Consider the following 20552-nt stretch of genomic DNA (forward strand, 5'->3'; position numbering starts at 1 on the left):
CCCGTCGGCTCATCGGTCCCGACTCCGTCAAGGTTGGGAGGGCATCCCCCGGGCACACGGCTCCCTAGCAAGCCCGCTCGCAACCGGGAGGCCTAACGTGCCTACCCGATGCATGAGTGCGTCTAGGTGCCTACCATGGGTCCATGCTTTGCCCCTCCAAGCACTTCCTCCCCATATAGATGCATTATATTCGGGGCGGTCTAGCACCCCTCGGGCACCATGTCCCTCCGGATAGAAATCCCGCGACGCGTCACGGAAAACGGCCGAAACGGCCATTTTTATCCGAACGACTGAAAACTGACGAAACGCGTCACATTCACCCCCCCTTTATAGAATTGACGCCCTCGTCAATTACTTTTGAAACCAAAGGTGGGATGCATGACCTGATTATAACGCATCTGTGCAACGTGTTAATATATAATGAAGGACGGGAGGTCCTTACCCTGCTTTATAGCCATGAGCAGAGTAGGTGTCTAACCCGTTTACAAAAGAAAAAGTGTGCATATTTTTGTATTTTTGCCATTTTTCAAATTTTTTGGCTTTTTTCATCTATAAGGTCGGGACTTCAAGCCCCCGCTCGAGAGTCCCCCCAATCCCCACAAAAATGGCGAGGTGACTGCGTGGTCTCACCGAAGCTCCTGTCTGAGCTGAGTAAGAGTGATACCTTCAGCAATGTAGTTTTGCCGGGAAAGTAAAAGTCTTCATGGAAGTCGAGATTTGTTCGCCGAGTTGACGCCAACTTGGTTTGCAAGATCTTTACTTCAAATCTGACTTCACATTCCTTGCGTTGGAGCTTTGTCTTGAGCCTTGATGCTCTCCGATCGCCCCCGTGAGCTCTTTTGTGCCGAATCTTTAATGGACAAGAGTTGCCCACCTCACTGACGCCAGCTTGGTTTGCCCTTCTTGTGCCACTTCAAGTTCTGCACTTTGTTGACCTTGGACCTTGACGCCCAGCTTCAACCTGTTCGGTACATAAGTTTATCCATTCTCTGTGTGACAAAGTGCCTTTGGCCCACCTGACACCAAGTGAAACCACCGGGAACCTTTGGCATTCGAACTTCTGCACTTCTTCGGCTTTGGTTCACCTGACTTGAGTGCTCTAGCCTGCCTTGACTCCAAGACCTGCTTTGCCATGCTCTAGCCAAACTGTCCCTCCACCTGTTCAGGCGGTTTTGACCTTTAAGCCAGCATCTGCCTGTTCCTGTTCACCAAGGCACAAAGTCCCTCCACTTCGTCTTGCTTAGGCCCCCATGACACCATGATGACCCTCACACGGCTCCGTTTCCTGACTCTGCACCATCACCTTGAGCCTTTGACGCTCAGAATGTGCCATGTCGCACTGCGAAGAGCCAGTCTTCTTTGACGTCATCGCCACAGGCTCTACTTGGACGGCTAGGAGCCAAGTTTCACCTGCTTTAACTTCGCCTCGGGCTGAATCTTCTTTTCTGCACTCGCTTTGCCCTTTGGCTAGATTTGAGTGCTTTCCACATCCAAGCTGCCATAGAACTTCAGTGAGCCAGCTGCCACCTTGACCCACCCAACTGCATGCACATTGCCACCTGCACACCCAGCTGTTTCCGTTTTCTGGTAACTTGGTCCAAGAACACGCCTTAGAACTTCAGTGAGCCAGCTGCCACTTTGACCCACCCAACTGCATGCACATTGCCACCTGCACATCCAGCTGTTTCCATCTTCAGGAGTGACCTTGGAGAGCCAAACGACTCCGGTCCACTTGCCCAACTCTAGTTGTACAAGATCACGCCCTCACCCAGAGTGCTATGTGCCCGGCACTACGGTTCCATGTCCTGAACTCGAGCGATCACAAGTAGTCCCCTTCCTTGAACTTGCTTTCCAAAGCCCTTCAACTCTTGAGCCGCACAACCCGAGTCCAAAAGAATGAGTCCGGCTATACCCGTTTGCTCCTTCACCCAGAGTGCTATGTGCCCGGCACCACGGTCCTTAGGCTGCGATCCAGAGCTCCCAAGTAGTCCCCTTCTTCAAACCTGCTTTCTTGAATCACACAGCTCTTGTGCCCCTGCAGCCCTTGGTGGCTTGATTTGGCACGTTCCCGCAGCATGGCCTTTCCCGGATTGCTCCAGTTAGGGCCGGTGTGTGCCCCCGGCACGATGGATCCTTGGACTTTGACGGGAAGCCCAGGGCTCTTGGCGCCGTTGCGCGGACTTACCCTCACCCAGGCGAGAAGTCGGAGAAGAAGAAAGTGACGCGTGCACCACGGCGGGCTACATATATATATATACATACATATATATGTATACATATACATACATACATACATACATACATACATACATACATACATATATATATATATATATGTATGTATGTATGTATGTATGTATATATGTATATATGTGTATGTATATATGTATGTATACATATACATACATACATACATACATACATACATATATATATGTATGTATGTATGTATGTATGTATGTATGTACATACATATATATGTATACATATATATACATACATATATATATATTTATATGCGTCAGTTGAGACGACATTTCTCGCTGAAAAAGGAGCTATCTAGGGTGCAGGAAGCACAATATGTTCGCTTTAAACTACTTGCACGTCTTGATGCTTTGCGGGATGCTAACTGTCAATCTCATCGCTTCTATGATAAGTTGCATCAAAAACATATGCGTGAGAATATTGTTAGGCTGATGGATGCCCAAGGCAACCTTGTTACTCAACCTTCTGAGGTTATTCAGCATTGCATCAGGTTTTATGAAGATTTGCTTGCCCCTCGAGAGGATGTCTCGCCGGCTGTCCTGGCTGCAAGGGAGTCATTGTTTGCTGAAGTACGATATCAAGTTGACCCTGATGTGGCGGTTCAGCTTGATGCTCCTGTTACTCAAGGGGAAGTGGAAGCTGTTATCTCCAAACTTCCCAAGGGAAAGAGCCCTGGTTGGGATGGTTTGACAAATGAGTCAGCTTGCAGAGCCTTTGACGCTTATTTGTCAAAGGGTTTGGGATGAGGGATATATGCGTGCCGATTGGAAGTTGGGCATACTTCATTTGTTGCCCAAAGTCCCTTCGCCTACTTCTTTGGCTCAATGGCGCCCGATCTCACTTATGGGTATTATGTATAAAATCTTTACAAAGATTTTTGCCAATCGCTTGCAAAAGGTGCTTCCTACTCTTATTCATCCATATCAATATGAATTTGTGTATGGCAGGAATATTTTGCATAATATTCTTAATGTTCAAATTGGAGTGGATTATGCCAAGGCAAAGAAGCAAGAGATTGTGATGGTGCAGCTGGATCTTGAAAAAGCTTTTGATCATGTCAGCTAGTCTTTCCTTTCTCAGTTAATGACAGCCATGGGCTTTGGTTCCAAAATGGCTAATTTGGTGCATTTACTTGGCTCTGGCTCTATCACGCGGATTATGCTCAATGGAGGACTTTTGGATGGTATTTCTCTTACCCGTTCTCTCCAGCAAGGCTGTCCTCTTAGCCCTCTTTTCTTTGCCATTGCCACTCATCCTATGTTATCTCGCCTAGATGCTATGGCATCGCATGGTGAAGTGGTTGGTTTGCATCTCCCTCATGGCAAGCAATTGGTTGCTCAAGCCCTTGCGGATGACACTTTTATGTTTCTCAGGGCCGAAAAAGCCAATATAGATCGAGCAATGGAAGCTTGGAATAATTTTGCATTGGCTTTTGGGTTGAAAATAAATTCAACAAAATCAGCCCTCACTGGATGCACGGAATTTGATCTTGAGGCATTAGGGTGGCAAGGCCGTGTGGTGCATACAGGAGACATTGTTCGTCATCTTGGGTATCCGGTGGATGTGGATGTGGACCCCCAAGCGCTTCTTGCTTGGATTTCTGCTCGGATCTCGGATAAATTTGTGTATTGGAAAGCTCAAGGGTGGCCTATGCACGTGAGGGTTAAGGTAGCTCAGGTTATTATGCTTAGCATGATTTCCTATTTTTTGCCTTTGCTACCTTGGACACACAAATCTCTTCTCCGTTTGGTTGCTCCCATTCGGTTTATGTTGTGGAAGAGGCAAGGAAATATTATGGGTCAAACATGGATAGCTTGGAATCACATTACGACGCCCAAAAGAATGGGTGGGACTGCTTTACTGGATGTCCGCTTGCATATGGTGGCGCGTAGGTGGGCGCTTTTTCAGGATATGTGTTTGCAGGAGCAGCCTTGGGTATTCATGGCTCGTGACTTGATTGAGTTGGAGGGATTGTCACATGGACGGACACGTGTGCAGGCTTCATGGTGGGACATTGTGAATGCGGCTCATCCTGTCCGTATTCGCTCATCTTACATTTTATCACATATTCTCCTTTCTTGGCATGAAGTTCTACTATTGGCTCGGTGGGATCCTGGTCATGAAAGACTACTTTTGAACTCTTTGCATTTCGAAACATTTGTGGAGTCGCGTGTCATTGTTTGGCCAGACAGAGATGCTTCACGCATACGACTCAACCGCATGGTCAGGTTAGGCTTGGTTAGAATCCGAGATGCTGTGATACCTGGTCGTGACAGGCCATATTCGTTTCGTCGTATTCGGCAGCACTTTAGGGTTCCTCGGACATTTTAGCCACTATGGGTTGACATCATTCATGCAGTTGAGCCTTTTACTCCATTGCCTCGGTCATCTGCAGATCAGCCTTGGCTTGATTGGGCACTATGTAAATGTGGTGACTTGTAATCACTTTCAGCTAACCAGGTCTATCATAAGCTCGTATCAGAGAAAGATTGGGTTTCAGCCAAGGCCAATAAGGTGTGGGGATTGCACAAGTCTAAATCATGGTGGCAAAAAACTCTTATGCGTGGTTGGCAGTCTAAACTCCCTTACCAAGGTAAGGTTTTCATTTGGAGGATGTTGGTGGGAGGGTTACCTACACGGGATCAGCTCAGCCGTCGTAAAATTACATTGGCCTCTTGCTTCTTCTGCACGACATGCACTGAAACAGTTATGCATCTGTTCATGAGTTGTCCAGTGGCCCGTCAGATCTGGTCTTTTGTCTCTCGCGTTTGGGAGGCAGTAGAGAGGTGTACTGTTTCGGCTCATCAGTGGATATTTGGGATTTGTCCTCAAGTCATTACTTCGGACAGTCACCTTGTGATATTCCATTTCCTTGGATGGACAGGACTTTGGCATATTTGGACTATACGGAATGGGTTCATCTTTGATTCCTTGTCTGGAATACATGGGCACATTCTACGTATCCGCGGTTTGCTGCTTTGGCAGTTTTTTTCTCTTCTCTCAGCTCAGCTCTACTGGATGCAGATGTTATTTCGTTATGGTCTACGGTTGCTCGGCTGGCTTATCTTTGATGCTTTTATTTGGAATGCTTATTTGGCTAGGAGGCTTTCTTATTAGTGTACAAGTTTGCATGGTCATGATCCTTTAGAGGATCTTTTGTGGGGGTTTTTTTTGGGGCCATAGGTTTTGTGTGAGCCAGGTGGCTGATGTACAGTTTTTACACGATATAAAACACCATTTCACGAAAAAGAAAAGAAAAGAAATGAAATGATATATTAACGTCTCTAAGAGGCCATAGTGGCCTATGAGACCAAAACTGAGAGTACATCTGAAGTTGGTGTCTCATCAAAGAGAACAACTAAATGAGACTAAAAAGTACAACAAACTGATTGTCCTACAGTTATAAGAACAGAACTGTAAGACTCCGAGATGATACTGAGTAGAAAATACTGGAAAATACTGAAAAATGTATATTAGGTAGATCCATGTATGCTGATCAGTTGAAGTGTTGCCCTCTCCTTAGATCAAGTATCTCCGCCATGGGGCTCTCTAGAATGGAGAGGTCGTAGAAGCAAGGTAGGCGCCTCCGATGCCGAGCAATAATGGCTTTGATCTGGCGATGGTGAGGATGCCGTGGTTGGGATCCTAGTGGGCGTGGCCGACGAGCACGACATAAGATAATTGCTCTATCAGTGGTGACTCCCTGGGAGCGTGGTCGGTGCTCACAAAATATGTGGTGATCACAAAATGCAAGTCAACACCCTTGCATGTGAGTCACATCCATATAATATAGAAGTACAAAAGTTATATGGATAGAGTGTCCTTTCACACTTGATATCCAAGGGGAAAAACGAACTTAGGAAAAAGTGGCCTTGGTTAAGCCCTGTGCACACGTAGCACTACCATAAGTGAGCGTATGCCTACACTGCTGTGCCGGGGTGCCATCAATCTCTGGCATCTGAATCTTGCGGCGTAGCCGAGCTGTATATGCAAAAAAGGGGGCATCCAGTATCTCCTCTCGGTCAGCAGGGTCATGCCAAGTCCACTCTCCTGGGTCCCATTGGGGGCACATGAGAGGATGGCTCTCCCAAACACATAGCCGCCATAATCTCTCCCTGGTCACCTTGTTAGGCCGGGGGTCTAGGACTCTAGGTGCCACTTCCGCGCCTGAAATCCAATCACCCTTACCCTGTGTAAGGTGCAACCGCTGAAATCCTCCAAGGGGGCTCGGATCTCTCTAATTTGCCATGTCAACCAATAGAAAAAGTGAGCAAACCACTGCTCTCGTCCACTCTATGGACTGCCAAAAGAACGTCATGCTTGGTAAACATGCCTAGCCACAAAGGGGGGGTTGGGTCTGGGATAGGGGTCAGCCACTCCTGAGGGATAGCAGAGTCAATGTCGATGCTGAGCTTGTCTCTACCTCGGATCCTTGTCAGGCCTCTCTCCTGAAGCTCTGGGGGTAATTTTCTGTGTGCAATCCAGTCTCCACGGGACCTGGCAGGTCCCATGCTCAAGGCACCCCATGATACATGAGGTCTGGTCCCTAACATATGGCCATTGGGTAAACGGATCAGGGGGTTCCAGACCAATGACTGTCTGAGACGCTCCTTGGAGGCTACTGGAGCTAGTTGCCTAAGGGCCGGCCTGAGGATCCCAAGCTCGAAGTAAACTGGCTGCAAATCTGTCCTCAAAAGCTGGGCTGAATCCACGAGCCCGCATCTCTGTGAAAATCCATCTAGTACTCTGCCGCCAAGGGCCCCCTAGGCTCAGGGTGCTGGTTGAAATCCGGGCCAAGCGGAAGCCCCTCCAAGGCTCGCCACCAGGAAGGAGTCCTCTAACAATCAACTTGCCCTGCTCCTGTGCTTGGTTTCCAAGCATCATTTGTGAGCTTCTGTTGGCTGCATTTTTTGCTTCTACATGCATTTACAGTAGTTGTGTGAGATTTGAAGGCTGTTTTTACAGCGTGGACTGCAGTGGAAGGTGTTTCTTTGTGTGTAGTGTATCCTGACAAGCGGCCCCGACATTTTTGCTTCTTCCCCAGCTTTCCCTTCCTCCGGTTGGGTGTTTTTGGTGAGTTTTGGTGGACTGTTTTTTGCGTGGACTGCAGTGGAAGGTGTCTCTTCGTGTGTAGTGTATCCCGACAAGCAGCCCCGACATCTGTGCTTCTTCCCTAGCTTCCCCTTCCTCCGATTGGGTGTTTCCGGTGAGTTTTGGTGGACTGTTTTGCTGCTGTCCAGCCTCTTTCTCTCTCAGATTTGAGAGGGGGGCTGATTGGTCCAGGTGCCTCGCTTCGTTGGAAAGTGCTCGAGAGGAGTCTTGGAGTGCTGAGATTTGTGTACTTTGTAGCTGTGGATATGGCTCCGCCCCTCGTATGAACAAGGATGACAAGTTGGACGGAACCAACTATGCCCATTGGAAGCTGAATATGTGGATCTGGTTCATCCACAAGGGTTTGTGGGAGATTGTTCAGGGCATTGAGAAGAAGCCCGAGTGTCCTCGGAACTCGAGGAGGTGGACCCAAGGTCAAGAGGATGAATTCTTTGCGGAATTACAAGACTAGGAGAATCGTGATTCGAAGGTTAATAAAAATAGTCAATCAACCCTGTATGCTAGGCAAGGGCCCATCCAAGATGTCCATCATGGGTGATACAAGAAGGCTAGAGATGTCAATAGTGTGCTGTGAGGATGAGGCCGCTCGATGGAAGGCCAGGATCTTGTGAATCTTGGGCTGATGAGCTGGGGGTGGCCGGGGTCTGTGAGTGACGGGACAAGGCACCTATCTCTGGAGTGTGCGTGCCCGATCCTGATGTGACTCTTATGGGCTGCTGCGAGGGGGCATTGTGGTGTAGGCTCCCGTATCCACTGTGGTGGCCTTTGGTGCCTCCCTATCCACACACACACACAGAGAGAGAGAGAGAGAGAGAGAGAGAGAGAGAGAGAGAGAGAGAGAGAGAGAGAGAAAGATTTATTAACGTATTCTAAAGGCCAAAAAACGGCCTGTGAGACAAAACCTGTGTACATCATCATGTCTCAATGGACATCAAATGGATACAAAAGAAAAAAAAAGTACAAGTACTCTATAATGTGGAGATAAATCTCATACAGGGCTCTCGCTAAGTAGTGTGGGGTGGGTGGGAGGGAGGGGGGGTAAATACATCCAATAAAGCATCTAGCTCCAACCGGTGCCAATGACTGGGTGTAGGATGTCATACATTGGATTAGGGGCAAGATATCACCCCCAATCTGTGCTAGATCAATCTGGGGTTTGTCCTCTCTGCTATGTCTTCTCAAGATCTCATGTTTGCTAGGTTGTGGGTTGTTGTTGGCCAGCTACATGGGGGCAGTCGGCCAGCTACTTACATAAAGGCCTCTCCTCCACTCACTTATTATTCATAACTCATTGAATCCATAACAGGCACATTGTTTGACACCTAGCTGCTGGTTGGTATTGCTATCGTAAAGCCTCATGCTATAATACAAAGATGTTCATTGTCTGATATCTCTCTCTGCCTCTCTCCCTCTCTCCTATGTTTTGCTTCCGCATTGTGCAACTTTATCATGGTATCAGAGCCCAGGTTTCTTGCTGATTAGGCCCTCCTTCTTGCATCTTGTTGGAGCCTCCTCTTCAATCGCTTGCTGTCCTCTCTCCTCCATCTGTGTTTTTTTTGCAAATGGCCTCTCTTTAGTGGCTCCAAGTGGCGGTCCAACACTCGGCCTTTTGCATCTGCATTTTCTGGTGGAGTTTGGAGCAAGCGAGGTGGCTGGTTGCTGTGTTTTCAGCAGCATTTTTGTGACGTTCGGGTTTCCTAGCTCTTATTTAGTGTGAAGCCGTCCCCTAGCCAGGCACCCCTCTAACCTAGGATTAACCCAACCTAGGATTGTGGAAGTAACATTTATGCACAATCTTGATGCATCTAGCCCAAAGCCCTTTCCTAATGCTTGCAAACAAGTTCCCTTTCCATGATTTATGCAAGAACTCTTGAGAATGGCAAGAACTTGATAAGCTTGTTAGCACATTCATCCCCAGTTTCTGCCCATATTTGGTGTCCCTTTTGGTCCCTTTTCATGGCCCTTGATTGTGGGCTGGCCAGCCCTTTTTTATATATTTTTTTGGGATTTTTCTCAGCCTGGATGTATTTTCCCTAGTCGGCCAGCTACATCATGTCCAATCGGCCAGTTTATCATGTCCAGTCGGCCAGCCCCTCTTACCTATAAATAGGTGGGCTGGCCTCTCACTTTTCCATCTTGCCTAGTCTTTCTTTTGCTCCCTCACTTATGAGACACTTTATGTCTCTTGCTTGGGACTGTATCACTTGAGTATATTCAACATAGTTGCTCCATATCTCTCTCTCTTGCACTCTCTGCTCAGCACACTCTAGTGCTTATTTGCTTCCGCTCTGTGCACTCATTCATGGTATCAGAGCTACTCTCGATTGGACACGTGTTTCATAGTCAGCTTATTGAGGTTGTTTGGTTTGGTTGACCTACTCCCGATTGGACGTGTGTTTCGCAGTCAACTTATTGAGTTCCTAACCCCGTTAGCAGCATTGGCAGTATGCTCTTAGAGTTCTTCGGTACTTGCGTGGCACTCTGGACTTTGGCATCTTCTATGGCCAAGGATGCACTCTTCTTGGATGGTCTGATTCAGATTGGGCTAGAGATCCAGATACTCGGTGTTCCTCCATTGGTTGTGTTTTTTCACTTGGGTCTGGAGCCATTTCATGAAGCAATGGTATGCCAATCAGAGTTGCATCGCCATCGCCAAGAACCCTGTGTTTCATGCTCATACGAAACACATTGAGATACAATATCACTATGTTTGTGAATGGGTTCTTGTTGGAGATTTGTGTTTGGAGTATTGTCCTTCAGCAGAGAATGCTACAGATTTGTTCACCAAGCCAGTTTCTCAGGCTTCCTTGGCTCCTCATGTTCGGCTTCTCGGAGTATGTTTAGCATCTGGTACTGAGAGGGGGTGTTAGCACATTCATCCCTAGTTTCTACCCATATTTGGTGTCCCTTTTGGTCCCTTTTCATGGCCCTTGATTGTGGGCTCCTTTTTTATATATATTTTTTGGGATTTTTCCCAGCCTGGATGTATTTTCCCCAGTCAGCCAGCTACATCATGTCCAGTCGGCCAGTTTATCATGTCCAGTCGACTAGCCCCTCTTACCTATAAATAGGTGGGCTGGCCTCTCACTTTTCCATCTTGCCTAGTCTTTCTTTTGCTCCCTCACTTATGAGACACTTTCTGTCTCTTGCTTGGGACTATATCACTTGAGTCCGCATAGTTGCTCCATATCTCTCTCTCTCTCTTGCACTCTCTGCTTAGCACACTCTAGTGCTTATTTGCTTCCACTCTGTGCACTCATTCAAAGCTCTCATAGTAATGCTTGAGAATACCTTCCATGGTTAAGGTTTGCAACAGATGGAAAAAGAAAGTTGCAAATCTTGATCAAGAAAACTTCTAAAGCTTGAAGCACTCACTAATGACAAGATCTCATGTGTTGCTCAAAGGTGTCATTCCTATGTCTTACGAAGCATAAAATACCGCCCTTACTACCTGCTGGATTGAGAATGTTGTTGCCATGTAAAACGCAAGAGAGAGGGGATGCACTGATTACATGGAGTCCACATGTACCATCTCATATGGGAGAAGGTCACCATCGAAGCTTGCATGAAGCAAGAAGTTGATTAATCTTTGATTAGTAAAGTGATTAGTTACATCATTAAGCTCATAGTAGTCTTTTATACTTGAGCCCCATTACGCACTACATTATGGATGTCCACCCTCGTGGCCTTGGCCCATGTCCACACCAATTATTCATGTCCCATGGCCTTTGGCGCATATAAGTATATATGAAATAAGAGTAACCATGTTACATATCTCTAATGGAATCTCCTCTTTGTGAGACTCTCCCGCCTTGGAGGTTCTTCCTCTCGGGAGACCACACCCTCGGTCTTGGGTTGCACCTCAACCCTAGGTGATCCCTTTCTGGTACATCATATTTGAAATTCATGCCAAACGTTTCTCACACACTTATCGGAGCTCCTCAACTTTGAATGAGAATCCGAGTTGGTCTTCCATGTACTTATCAACCTTGCATTGTCCAATGCCTCCATGCCCATGACTAACTCTCTCTACCTAGGTTAGACCTAATGCAATCCTATGCTGTATGCAAAAATGGGTTGAAACCTTAAAAAACACAAACGCTAATTTAGTTTACACATATGTACACTGAATCTAGGGGGCTGAAAACGTTGATGCTATGGATGAACTTATGCAAAACAAGAAACCCTAATTTTGGTCAAAAACCTTAAAAACAAAACGCAAACCCTAATTAATGCAACGTACAAAACCTCGAGCTAAGGATTGCTCTAGGTTGACCTAAGCTTTGATACCAATGTCACAAATGGAAGCTTAATCACGTAATTAACATTAAGCACACAAGAAATTAATGCTAATCATGTCACAATATGCAGCGGAGATGATGACAAAATGCTGCCACATACCTCTGGCCAGCGTTATATGCTTGATATGATTGATTACCTACGGTGTGCAATTGAGGAAAATGAAGGAACGGACCCTGGCATTGACATGATCCCATAACTGTGCCTGTGCCTCACGTTCCTTCCGAATCGAGGGTAACTCCCCTTCCTCTAACTCCGGTCGTGGAACCCCAGCAACAATGAAATCAGCAAGGTCATAAGACTCTAGAACAGATTCCATCATTACCTTCCAGATGCCGTAGTTATTCTCGTCCAATTGACGGTCCACTGGAAACGTGGGGAGTGTCGGGATCTTCACATGCTTCTCAGCCATCTCAAGTAAATCTGCCATTGCGGGGATGTAATTCAAAACGGTGGGTGGGTGGGAAAAAAGAACAACGTAAACCTGCAAGTGGCTGTCCAGCAAATCAGCCCGCCTTCCTCTTGCTTCTCCTCTTCCCGAACAGTCCAGAACAGTCCACCAATCGGCAACAAAATAGGCCCCCTCTTGCTCACACAGTTCCCAAGATCTATCAAGAGCCTAGAGCTCTGAAGATTGATACCATGTCAGAATATGCAGTGGAGATGATGACAAAATCTGAGAACACAAGAGCAAGTGCAGTGCAGAAAAATACAGCAATGGAGAAGGAGAGAGAGAGGCGTGTAACTCTGCTCTATATACACAAGAAAATCCCGAAAACCTAATACAATGAGTGGGGGGCCATGGGGCCATTTTATATGGCCCCACATGTGGAGTCGGCCAGCAGTAGGACAGCCGACAACACCCATATAGACACCCGACTGCTGCATCTCAAGTCGGCCAGCATCAAACAGTCGGCCTTCACACGTGTGAAGTCGGCTAGCAGCAGAGAGAAGGAGGGAGCAGTCGGCCAGTGTCTGAATACACAGTCTTGCAGTTTGCCAGCATACAGAGGTAGCCGACATGCACAGGATACCCTCCCACTACAGAAAAAATAAGGAAAAATATGGAGAGGGGGGGAAAATGAGAAAACACCTATTCGGGCGGGCACACCCACAACAGAGGCCCTGGTGTAAATGTACAGACAGGAGATGACTGCTAACAAATCATACTCATCATTAGAAGACAAGCGAGAGACCTATTCTACTCTATACTGCAAGACATGTGTATATACAATGAATATCTTGGATCTTAACCTAGAGCCTAATCGTCCATGTCAATATATGATGCATACCAAAGATCCGTGCAGTCCTCCACTTGCAAACGTACAAGAGAAGCTCTTGCTGATCCACTAGAATTGCCCTTGCTGCCTTGCAATCTTCGGCATATGGATCCTCCTTGATCTTTGCTTGATGATGATTATTGAAGCGTAATGCCTCCTTTTATAAGCTCGAAGTGGGAAAGTCGTATGTAGGTAGGTTATTTTGTGTCCCAACCATGCCCCAAAGGTGTCCCATCCACGAGGGCACGTTCCGGGCACTTGTGGGCACGTGTGGGGTTGCAAATTAGGTCCAAATCTGCCCATAGACATGCTAGCAAGGATAAATATGTCCACGGGCATTGGGATTAATTGATGCACATATGACATCTATAAAGGTCGCTTGGTCAATGGAGAAAATGTAATGAGTCTACCTGACAACAAAACAGGGTTGTTGCGTTAAGGGATGGAGTGATTTTTTTTTTTGGTCTTCTTATCTAATCTTTATTAGTTTTCATTGTCAATAAGGTGCGTAAATCTATAGCAAAATAATTTATTGCCGAGTACTAGTAGTTGTCTAATCTTCTTTTGTTACATTACAGTTGTTGGGTTCACAGAGCAAGTGTAACAAACTTATTTTTTGAGGCTTAGAAGAGAGCATAAGAAGCTTCTGTAAACCGACTAATGGATCAGCAAATCCCTTCAAAGTCTTATGATGGTGAGGCATGGGACTTATCAGACGATCCTGAGGAGATGGGCACTTCATCCTTTGACCTTGATAGAGAATGGAGCTCTCGCCAAACACATTTTCACACTGTATCCTCTTTGTATGCTGATTTATACTGACCAAAACCTTTTTCTTCAGCTAAGTCACCCTTAACATCGAGAAAGCTTGGATATAGAGATGGAATAGAGGCGGGAAAGAAGTCCTCTGTTCAGAAGGGGTTTGAGGTAGGACTCAGTGAAGGTGTCAAGGCAGGTTCTAAATGTGGTTTGGCAAGAGGTTGGACCAGGTACTCATCTCTTTCTATACTTGATGTGAAGTAATTTTAAACTTTCATTGTTCTGTGTAGCGCCCTTTGTATGCCATAATTCTAACTCGTGCCAGCCTCATGGAGTTTGAGGACCAATATGCATGACGCTTTTTCTTGCGTGAGATACACAAACAAAGACAAACTCATGAGGGGGAAAAGGAGGCGGAGGGGCATGACCAGACGCTCCTAACATCTTTTTCCTAGATTGCCAGGTAGTGCTAAGCTAGAGAGCTAAATGATGAAAAGGAGACACAAGGTTGCCCAACTATAGTATGCCTTGACTGCCCCCCAATTCCCTCCCGGCTTGTGGCCCCGGAAAAAATCCTCCACAAGTGGAAGCATGGTTCTGGTCAAAGACTCAAACAATTCAACACTAAGTTCAAAGACCAAGGCACTCACGAAGTCATTTGGCTCGATTAAGAGTTCTTCCAAGTGTACCCACAAATATTGGCAGACTACTAGATCCATAGCAAGAAATACAGCCAAGGTAGCTATGGATCTAGTAGTCCGCCAATATTTGTGGGTACACTTGGAAGAACTCTTAATCGAGCCAAATGACTTCGTGAGTGCCTTGGTCTTTGAACTTAGTGTTGAATTGTTTGAGTCTTTGACCAGAACCATGCTTCCACTTGTGGAGGAGAATGTGCTCAGGCTCGATAACTTTTGTCTCATCAACCACTTTGGGCTGCTGCTCATTTGGAACCTCTTGCAAAGATGGTCCAAGTTCCAACATAAAGCTTCAACCAGGAGACGTGGAAGACATCATGGATAATCCAATTGTCTGGTAATTCCAATTGTCAGAGGGCAGCGGAAAGATGTAGATGAATGACAAAAACGCTGAAGCTCCAAGAGAGAGATGAGAGAAAACAACAAAACGCTGATGCACTAATCCTCAAGAAAAGAGTGGATACAACTAGCCCGTAGGCGAGGAGTGGACTCCGTAGGTAGAGGGCTGAAGGTGCTCACCAAAGTGATCAAGAATGATCAAGGAATGATGGAATGTGAGGAAGAGGGCAGCACATATATATACTTCTATATGAGCTGGCCGACTGCATCCTAGTCCATCACATGACCTGAAAATAGGTGAAAAACTTCACAAAAGGGTGGGCAACCCATATCAAAGGCCCATAAAATAGGGGAAAAATGGGGAATGCGAAAGCATAGAAATGCCCCCTGTAAACACCATAAAAGCTGCCAACAAGAGATAATGTATGCTAACACCTCCTCTTAGGTCATGGGGGTGGCCCAAGACCCAAGGAGCTGCCATGAATGCTGATAGTTGACTGAGATAATCCTTTGGTGAATAAGTTTGCAGTGTTGTCCTGGGTAGGACAATATTCAAGGACAATGTCTCCCTCCAAGATCCGCTCCTCCACAAAGTGGTATTGGATTTCTATATGCTTGGTCCACGCATGAAATACGGGATTCTTAGTATAAGCCAAGCAACTCTGGTTGTTGCATGAGAGAAGGGTAGGCTGCTGTTGTCGAAAACAGATCTCCTCAAGTAGCCGTCAAACCAAATCACCTCACAAGCCACTCGATACTCAGCGTTAGTTGATGAAAGTGCCACCGTAGGGTGCTTTTTACTCGTCCATGAAATGGCTCCAGATCCAAGAGTAAAGCAATACCCTGTAGTAGATCGTGGGGAATCCGTATCTCCAGCCCAATTGGAGTCGCTCCAGCCACGTAAAGTGGCCCCGTCTCCATAGAAAATGGTACCTTTCAAGTACCGCAACACGCGGAGTGCTACTTGCCACTGAGTATCCAATGGTGCCTACATGAATGTCACGTGCATTCCGCACTTGGATGCCACGTCAACATATCTGAACAAGAAGGTGCAGGACTTGGAGTGGAAACTGGCCCCATATGAGCCCAGTCCGGGACAAGTCAGCTAGGGCTCCACTCCATGCGTTTGAGGTTAGGTGTGCATTGTCTTGCACATGAAGCAGTGCCAGTCCGTACTTTGAGTCTCCCTCTGGATTCAGGAATGATGTTAGGTAATCTGGGTATCTGGTCTGCGACCGGGTGCCGGACATCTGTAGATGCATGTAGGTTTGCATGTAGAGAAGGGGCCAGCCCATAGGGCTACCCCAGAGCAAAGCCTATGTCTCTTACCGTGGGCATGGGGGAGGTGTAGAACCACCCCCAAGGGGCCAAGAGGGCCCTAGGCTGTGCCCACTAGCCTTGGCTTGGGTTGGGGTTGTCGTCCAGCCCTAGGTGCTCTGGCCAGGCAGCCTACTGGGCCCAGGCCCTAGAGAGCTTGTCGGCCAGCTGTGGGACAGCCCACACAGTCAGCCCAGAGGCTGCCCAGTAGTAGTCAGCAGGTATGCTTGGGGTGGTCAGCCAGCACATAGTGTGAAACGAAGGGATTAAATAGCATTTAATGCTATTTCAAAAGGTCGACTTCTTTTTGCTGGCCAATCTTGTGCTGAGGGTTGTCAACAAAATTCTGCATGTGTATTTGTTTTGCTTTCATATTGTACTGAAAGAGACAGGTAGCCAGTGGAGAATCCTTGGGCACCCGTGAAGTTGTATCTGGAAGCAGACTCCTTTTGGTAATTTAACCATAAAAAGGGGGGAGGGGGGGGGGGTTCAACCCATCCTCTGGCCCCTAGTGTGGTATACTATGCAGATTTGTCATCTTCCTTTGTCTGGTCCCACAAGCCACACATGTGTTATCATGTTAGGCTACACCAGCCATACGTGCACTGTCATGTCAGGCTCCATATGCCACACAAACACACCATGTCAAGCTACACCAGCCATACATGTATGTCATGTCAGGCTCCACATGCCACACATGAACAATAGAAAAACAAAAGCTATAAGGAATTTTGTGACATCAGCCCTTGAAGATGAAAAAGCCCCCCTGCAATGGAAGATGAAGTCTCATCCACCACATCTCTGCTTACAATGATCTTCGAGGTTGCAGGGTTGTAGAGCCGATAACCTTTGGATTTTGAGCTGTAACCAACCAAAATGTGATGCTTGGTCTTAGCGTCCAGCTTCCACTTGTCACCATGAGGTACATGAACAAATGCATCTGATCCAAAAATGCGAAAATGAGAAACTGTGGGTTTTCTTTCGAGGTAGGCTTGAAAGGGGGTCTGTCCTAGAACAACAGTAGTAGGGGACTGATTAAGAATATAAACAACAGTAGCAACCGCCTCCGCCCAAAGCTTTTGAGGAAGACTTTGATGTTCCAACATTGTTCGAGTCATCTCAATCACTGTTCGGTTATTTCGCTCCACCACACTATTCTCTAAAGGAGTACGTGTGTTGGCAAACTCCCGTTGAATGCCATGTAGCTCACAATGCTGGTTAAATTGACGAGAAGTAAACTCCCCTCCTTTGTCGGCTCGTAATGTCAAGACAGAGTGTCCTGACTATTTCTCCACCAAGGTACTCCATGTTTGGAATTTGTCAAAAGTTTTGTCTTTGGATTTGAGAAAATAGGCCCAGGCATACTGCCTAAAATCATCAACCAAGAGAAAAACATAATTGGCAGAACCAAGAGACGAAGTGTGCATCGGGCCGCACAAATCCGCATGAACCAACTGCAGAGGTGCTATAGCTCGTCGTGTAGCCTTCTTTGGAAAGGCCTCCCGATGTTGTTTCTCTTTGAGACGAGTGACAAGGGCCCTTACATGTGCCAACATTTGGCAATCCATCCACCAACTGCTCTTGAAAAGCCTTCCACAAGGCCTCCAAATGAAGATGTCCAAATGTAGCATGCCAAAGATCGCTTGTGTGGGTACCCGTGCGAGAGTAAAGAGCCGTGAGTTTGTAGAGGCCATGGTCCTTGATGCCTTGCCAAAGGATCTTGTCAGTGATGAGAGGGTCCTGAATGATTACTAAGTCCTCCATAAATTCCACCTTAGTGCCCAATTTGCAAATCTCGTGGTGTACAGAAAGGAGATGAAATCCTAAATCTGGCACATATAGCACTCTCGAGGTGTACTTCCCTCCATTGCCATCTGGAATGAGAGGCATTGTCCCTTCGCCAAGAATGGGGTCAGTAGAGTTATCTCCAATGGCAACTCTGCCATGGCGTTGCTACAGTTTATCAAGCCAATCCTTGTGATAAGTCATGTGCTGAATGGCACCGCTATCCAAAAATCCACTAAGGAGAGAGAGAACAGGAAGGAAGAGCCTGCTCAACCATTGGAGGGGGAGTCTCGGACTCAAGATCAATCAAGGTGACAAAAGCTAACTCCTCCACAACTTTGGCGGATGAGCTTGCCCCTTTGTCCTTTGACTTCCATTCCAAATCCCGCATGCGACTCCGGCATTGTGCCCCTGTTTGGAGCAATAATCACAAACCTTCTGGTTGCCCGAAGAATCAGAAGTTGAAGACCCCTTCGGCTTTGAATCCTTGGAGTCCTTATAGTCCTTAGAAGGAGGTGCCCCAACTTTGCCTTTGTTAGGCTCCCCCCTTCTCTGTCCAATGAAAGCTTGGTTACCTTTCTTTGAAGAAGAATCCCTGAATCTGCTCTCCTGATTAAGGACCATAGACACCAGCTCATCCCAGGTAATGGTTTTTGTTTGTCTTGAGGTAAGAAGTGAAGAATAGAAACTCTCATATTTCGGGGCAACTGAGCAAGTAGCCGGATGGCCATATCCTCCATGGAAATCTCCTTGCACCTAGAAATCTCAGATCGCAATGACTCTAGTTTGTTGATGTGATCCCACATGGAAGTAGAATCAATGGGTGAAAGCTTCAACATTTGAAGCTCCAAGGAAACTCTCTTCATGGGTGTCTCCCGCGGTCGCAGATGTCGGAGAGTCTCTTCCAAGCAACATGTGCATGGATATCCCGTTTGATGCGAGTGATGACTGAGGGTTGAGAGTTCAGCAGAATGAATGACTGAGCACGAGCATTAAGCTGATCCCCTAGAGCAGCTTCGTGCGTAAGGGCATCCCTCGTATTTGTCTGAAAATGGCATTTTGTCCAGCCCTAAAAAGGGAATCTAATCTGGACTTTTCTAGATTTATTAGATTTTCCCTCTTTTTGTGTCTTTGCTGCTGGCCAACAGCCTTTAGCCTGGTCGACCAGCAGCCTCACATACTATATATAGCTTTGCCTCATCACTTCAATGGCTGTACCATTTCATAGACATATTCGGTACACTTCTGCTGCTGTCGTTGCTGCCGGGGACTGCACATCATCTGCTTCATCATCATCGGCTCTTCAGGTCAGCACATCAGTGTTTTACATCAGGCCACACCTTGGGACAGAAGCCCACTCTCTGCTACAGGTCAGTACATCGTTTTACATCAGGCCACACCTTGGGACAGCAGCCCACTCCCTGCTACAGGTCAGTACATCAGCGTTTTACATCAAGCCACACTTTGGGACAGCAGCCACTCTCTGCTACAGTAGAGGACTTCAGCGTTTTTCCTCAGCTCATGGGACAGCAGCCCACTCTCTGCTACACAGTACAACACTTCAGCGTTTATCATCAATACCTATCTTGGGACAGCAGCCCACTCTCTGCTCACCATCTCACCTCATCGGGACAGCAGCCCTCTCCGCTCCTCACCATCACTCAGGTATTGCAGTACCTTTGTCACCAGAGCTTGCACCGCCACCACTCGGGACGGCAGCCCTCTCTGCTCGTCGCCACCCCTCAGGTATTGCAGCACCCTTGTCACCAGAGCTTACACCACTCGGGACAGCAACCCTTTCTGCTCTTCATCATCACTCAGGTACCGCAACACCCTTGTCACCAGAGTCTACACCCCTTCCGCTGCTCACTACCACCTCGGAGTGCCTCTGCATCCACCGACGTGAGCCTTCGACACCGATCACCTCACGGAGTGCCTTTGCCTCACATTGACGCGAGCCTTCGTCACTGACCGTGCTTCAGCTTCGACATCGTCTTTGCTTCTGCAGTGGTCTTCTTCTACTCAGAGTCACCTCACATTAGAGGGCCTCTTGTACATATGTTCGTTCACCATTATATATAGACTCACTCACCTATTTCATGCTGTGTTGTTTTGCTTTGATCTCTCATACATCTGGTCCTTTCGTCCTTTTTCCCTCATAGTATCCTCATCCTCTGTGGTGTCCGGTTTGGGCCGGAGGACCGGTCGAGTAATGAACTCCAAAAGATCATAAGTCTCCAAGACTACTTCCACCATGACTTTCTAGTTGTCGTAGTTTGTGCCATCCAACTTGGCATTTGAAGGAAAAGTCGAGAAAGAGTGGGTATTTGAACCGCCTGAGGTTGGATGATTGCCATGATGTACCTCCTCTGACAAACGCAGCCACCTAAACAGCCCAAGAGCTGCTCTCTGCACTTGTAGGGAGGGTAGGCGGGATAGAAAGAGAGTAGAGAGGAGAAAAAAACACAAAAAAAAGAAGAAGATTTGCCCCTCCGGAGAAGAAAACACAGGTTTGAAACACTGTAGACAACCACCAAGTTTGCGTGCGTCTCTAGGCTTTGATACCATGTCAGAGGGCTCGGAAAGATGTAGACAAATGACAAACTTTGAAGCTCCAAGAGAGAGATGAGAGAAAACAGCAAAACGCTGATGCACCAATCCTCAAGAAAAGAGTGGATACAACCAGCCTGTAGGCGAG

The 20552-nt window shown here is 47.0% G+C and overlaps 1 protein-coding gene across 4 annotated transcripts in view; it reads left to right on the forward strand.

Moving 5' to 3' along the window:
• The window catches only part of LOC147625255 (uncharacterized), a 37504-nt gene that overhangs the window by 6462 nt on the left and 10490 nt on the right, over positions 1-20552 (forward strand). Inside the window, exons 1-3 of one of the 4 annotated variants that reach the window (XM_086818557.1) lie at positions 13335-13353; positions 13535-13748; positions 13835-13945. In XM_086818557.1, coding sequence (XP_086674683.1) covers positions 13645-13748; positions 13835-13945 — 215 coding nt within the window. In that variant the 5' untranslated portion in view covers positions 13335-13353; positions 13535-13644. The other 3 variants (XM_086818556.1, XM_086818555.1, XM_086818554.1) reach the window with 3 other exon arrangements.

This window comes from Cibotium barometz, chromosome 24 (assembly GCF_041138505.1).
Source record: "Cibotium barometz isolate CiBa-2024 chromosome 24, ASM4113850v1, whole genome shotgun sequence".
NCBI classification, from domain to species: Eukaryota; Viridiplantae; Streptophyta; class Polypodiopsida; order Cyatheales; family Cibotiaceae; genus Cibotium; species Cibotium barometz.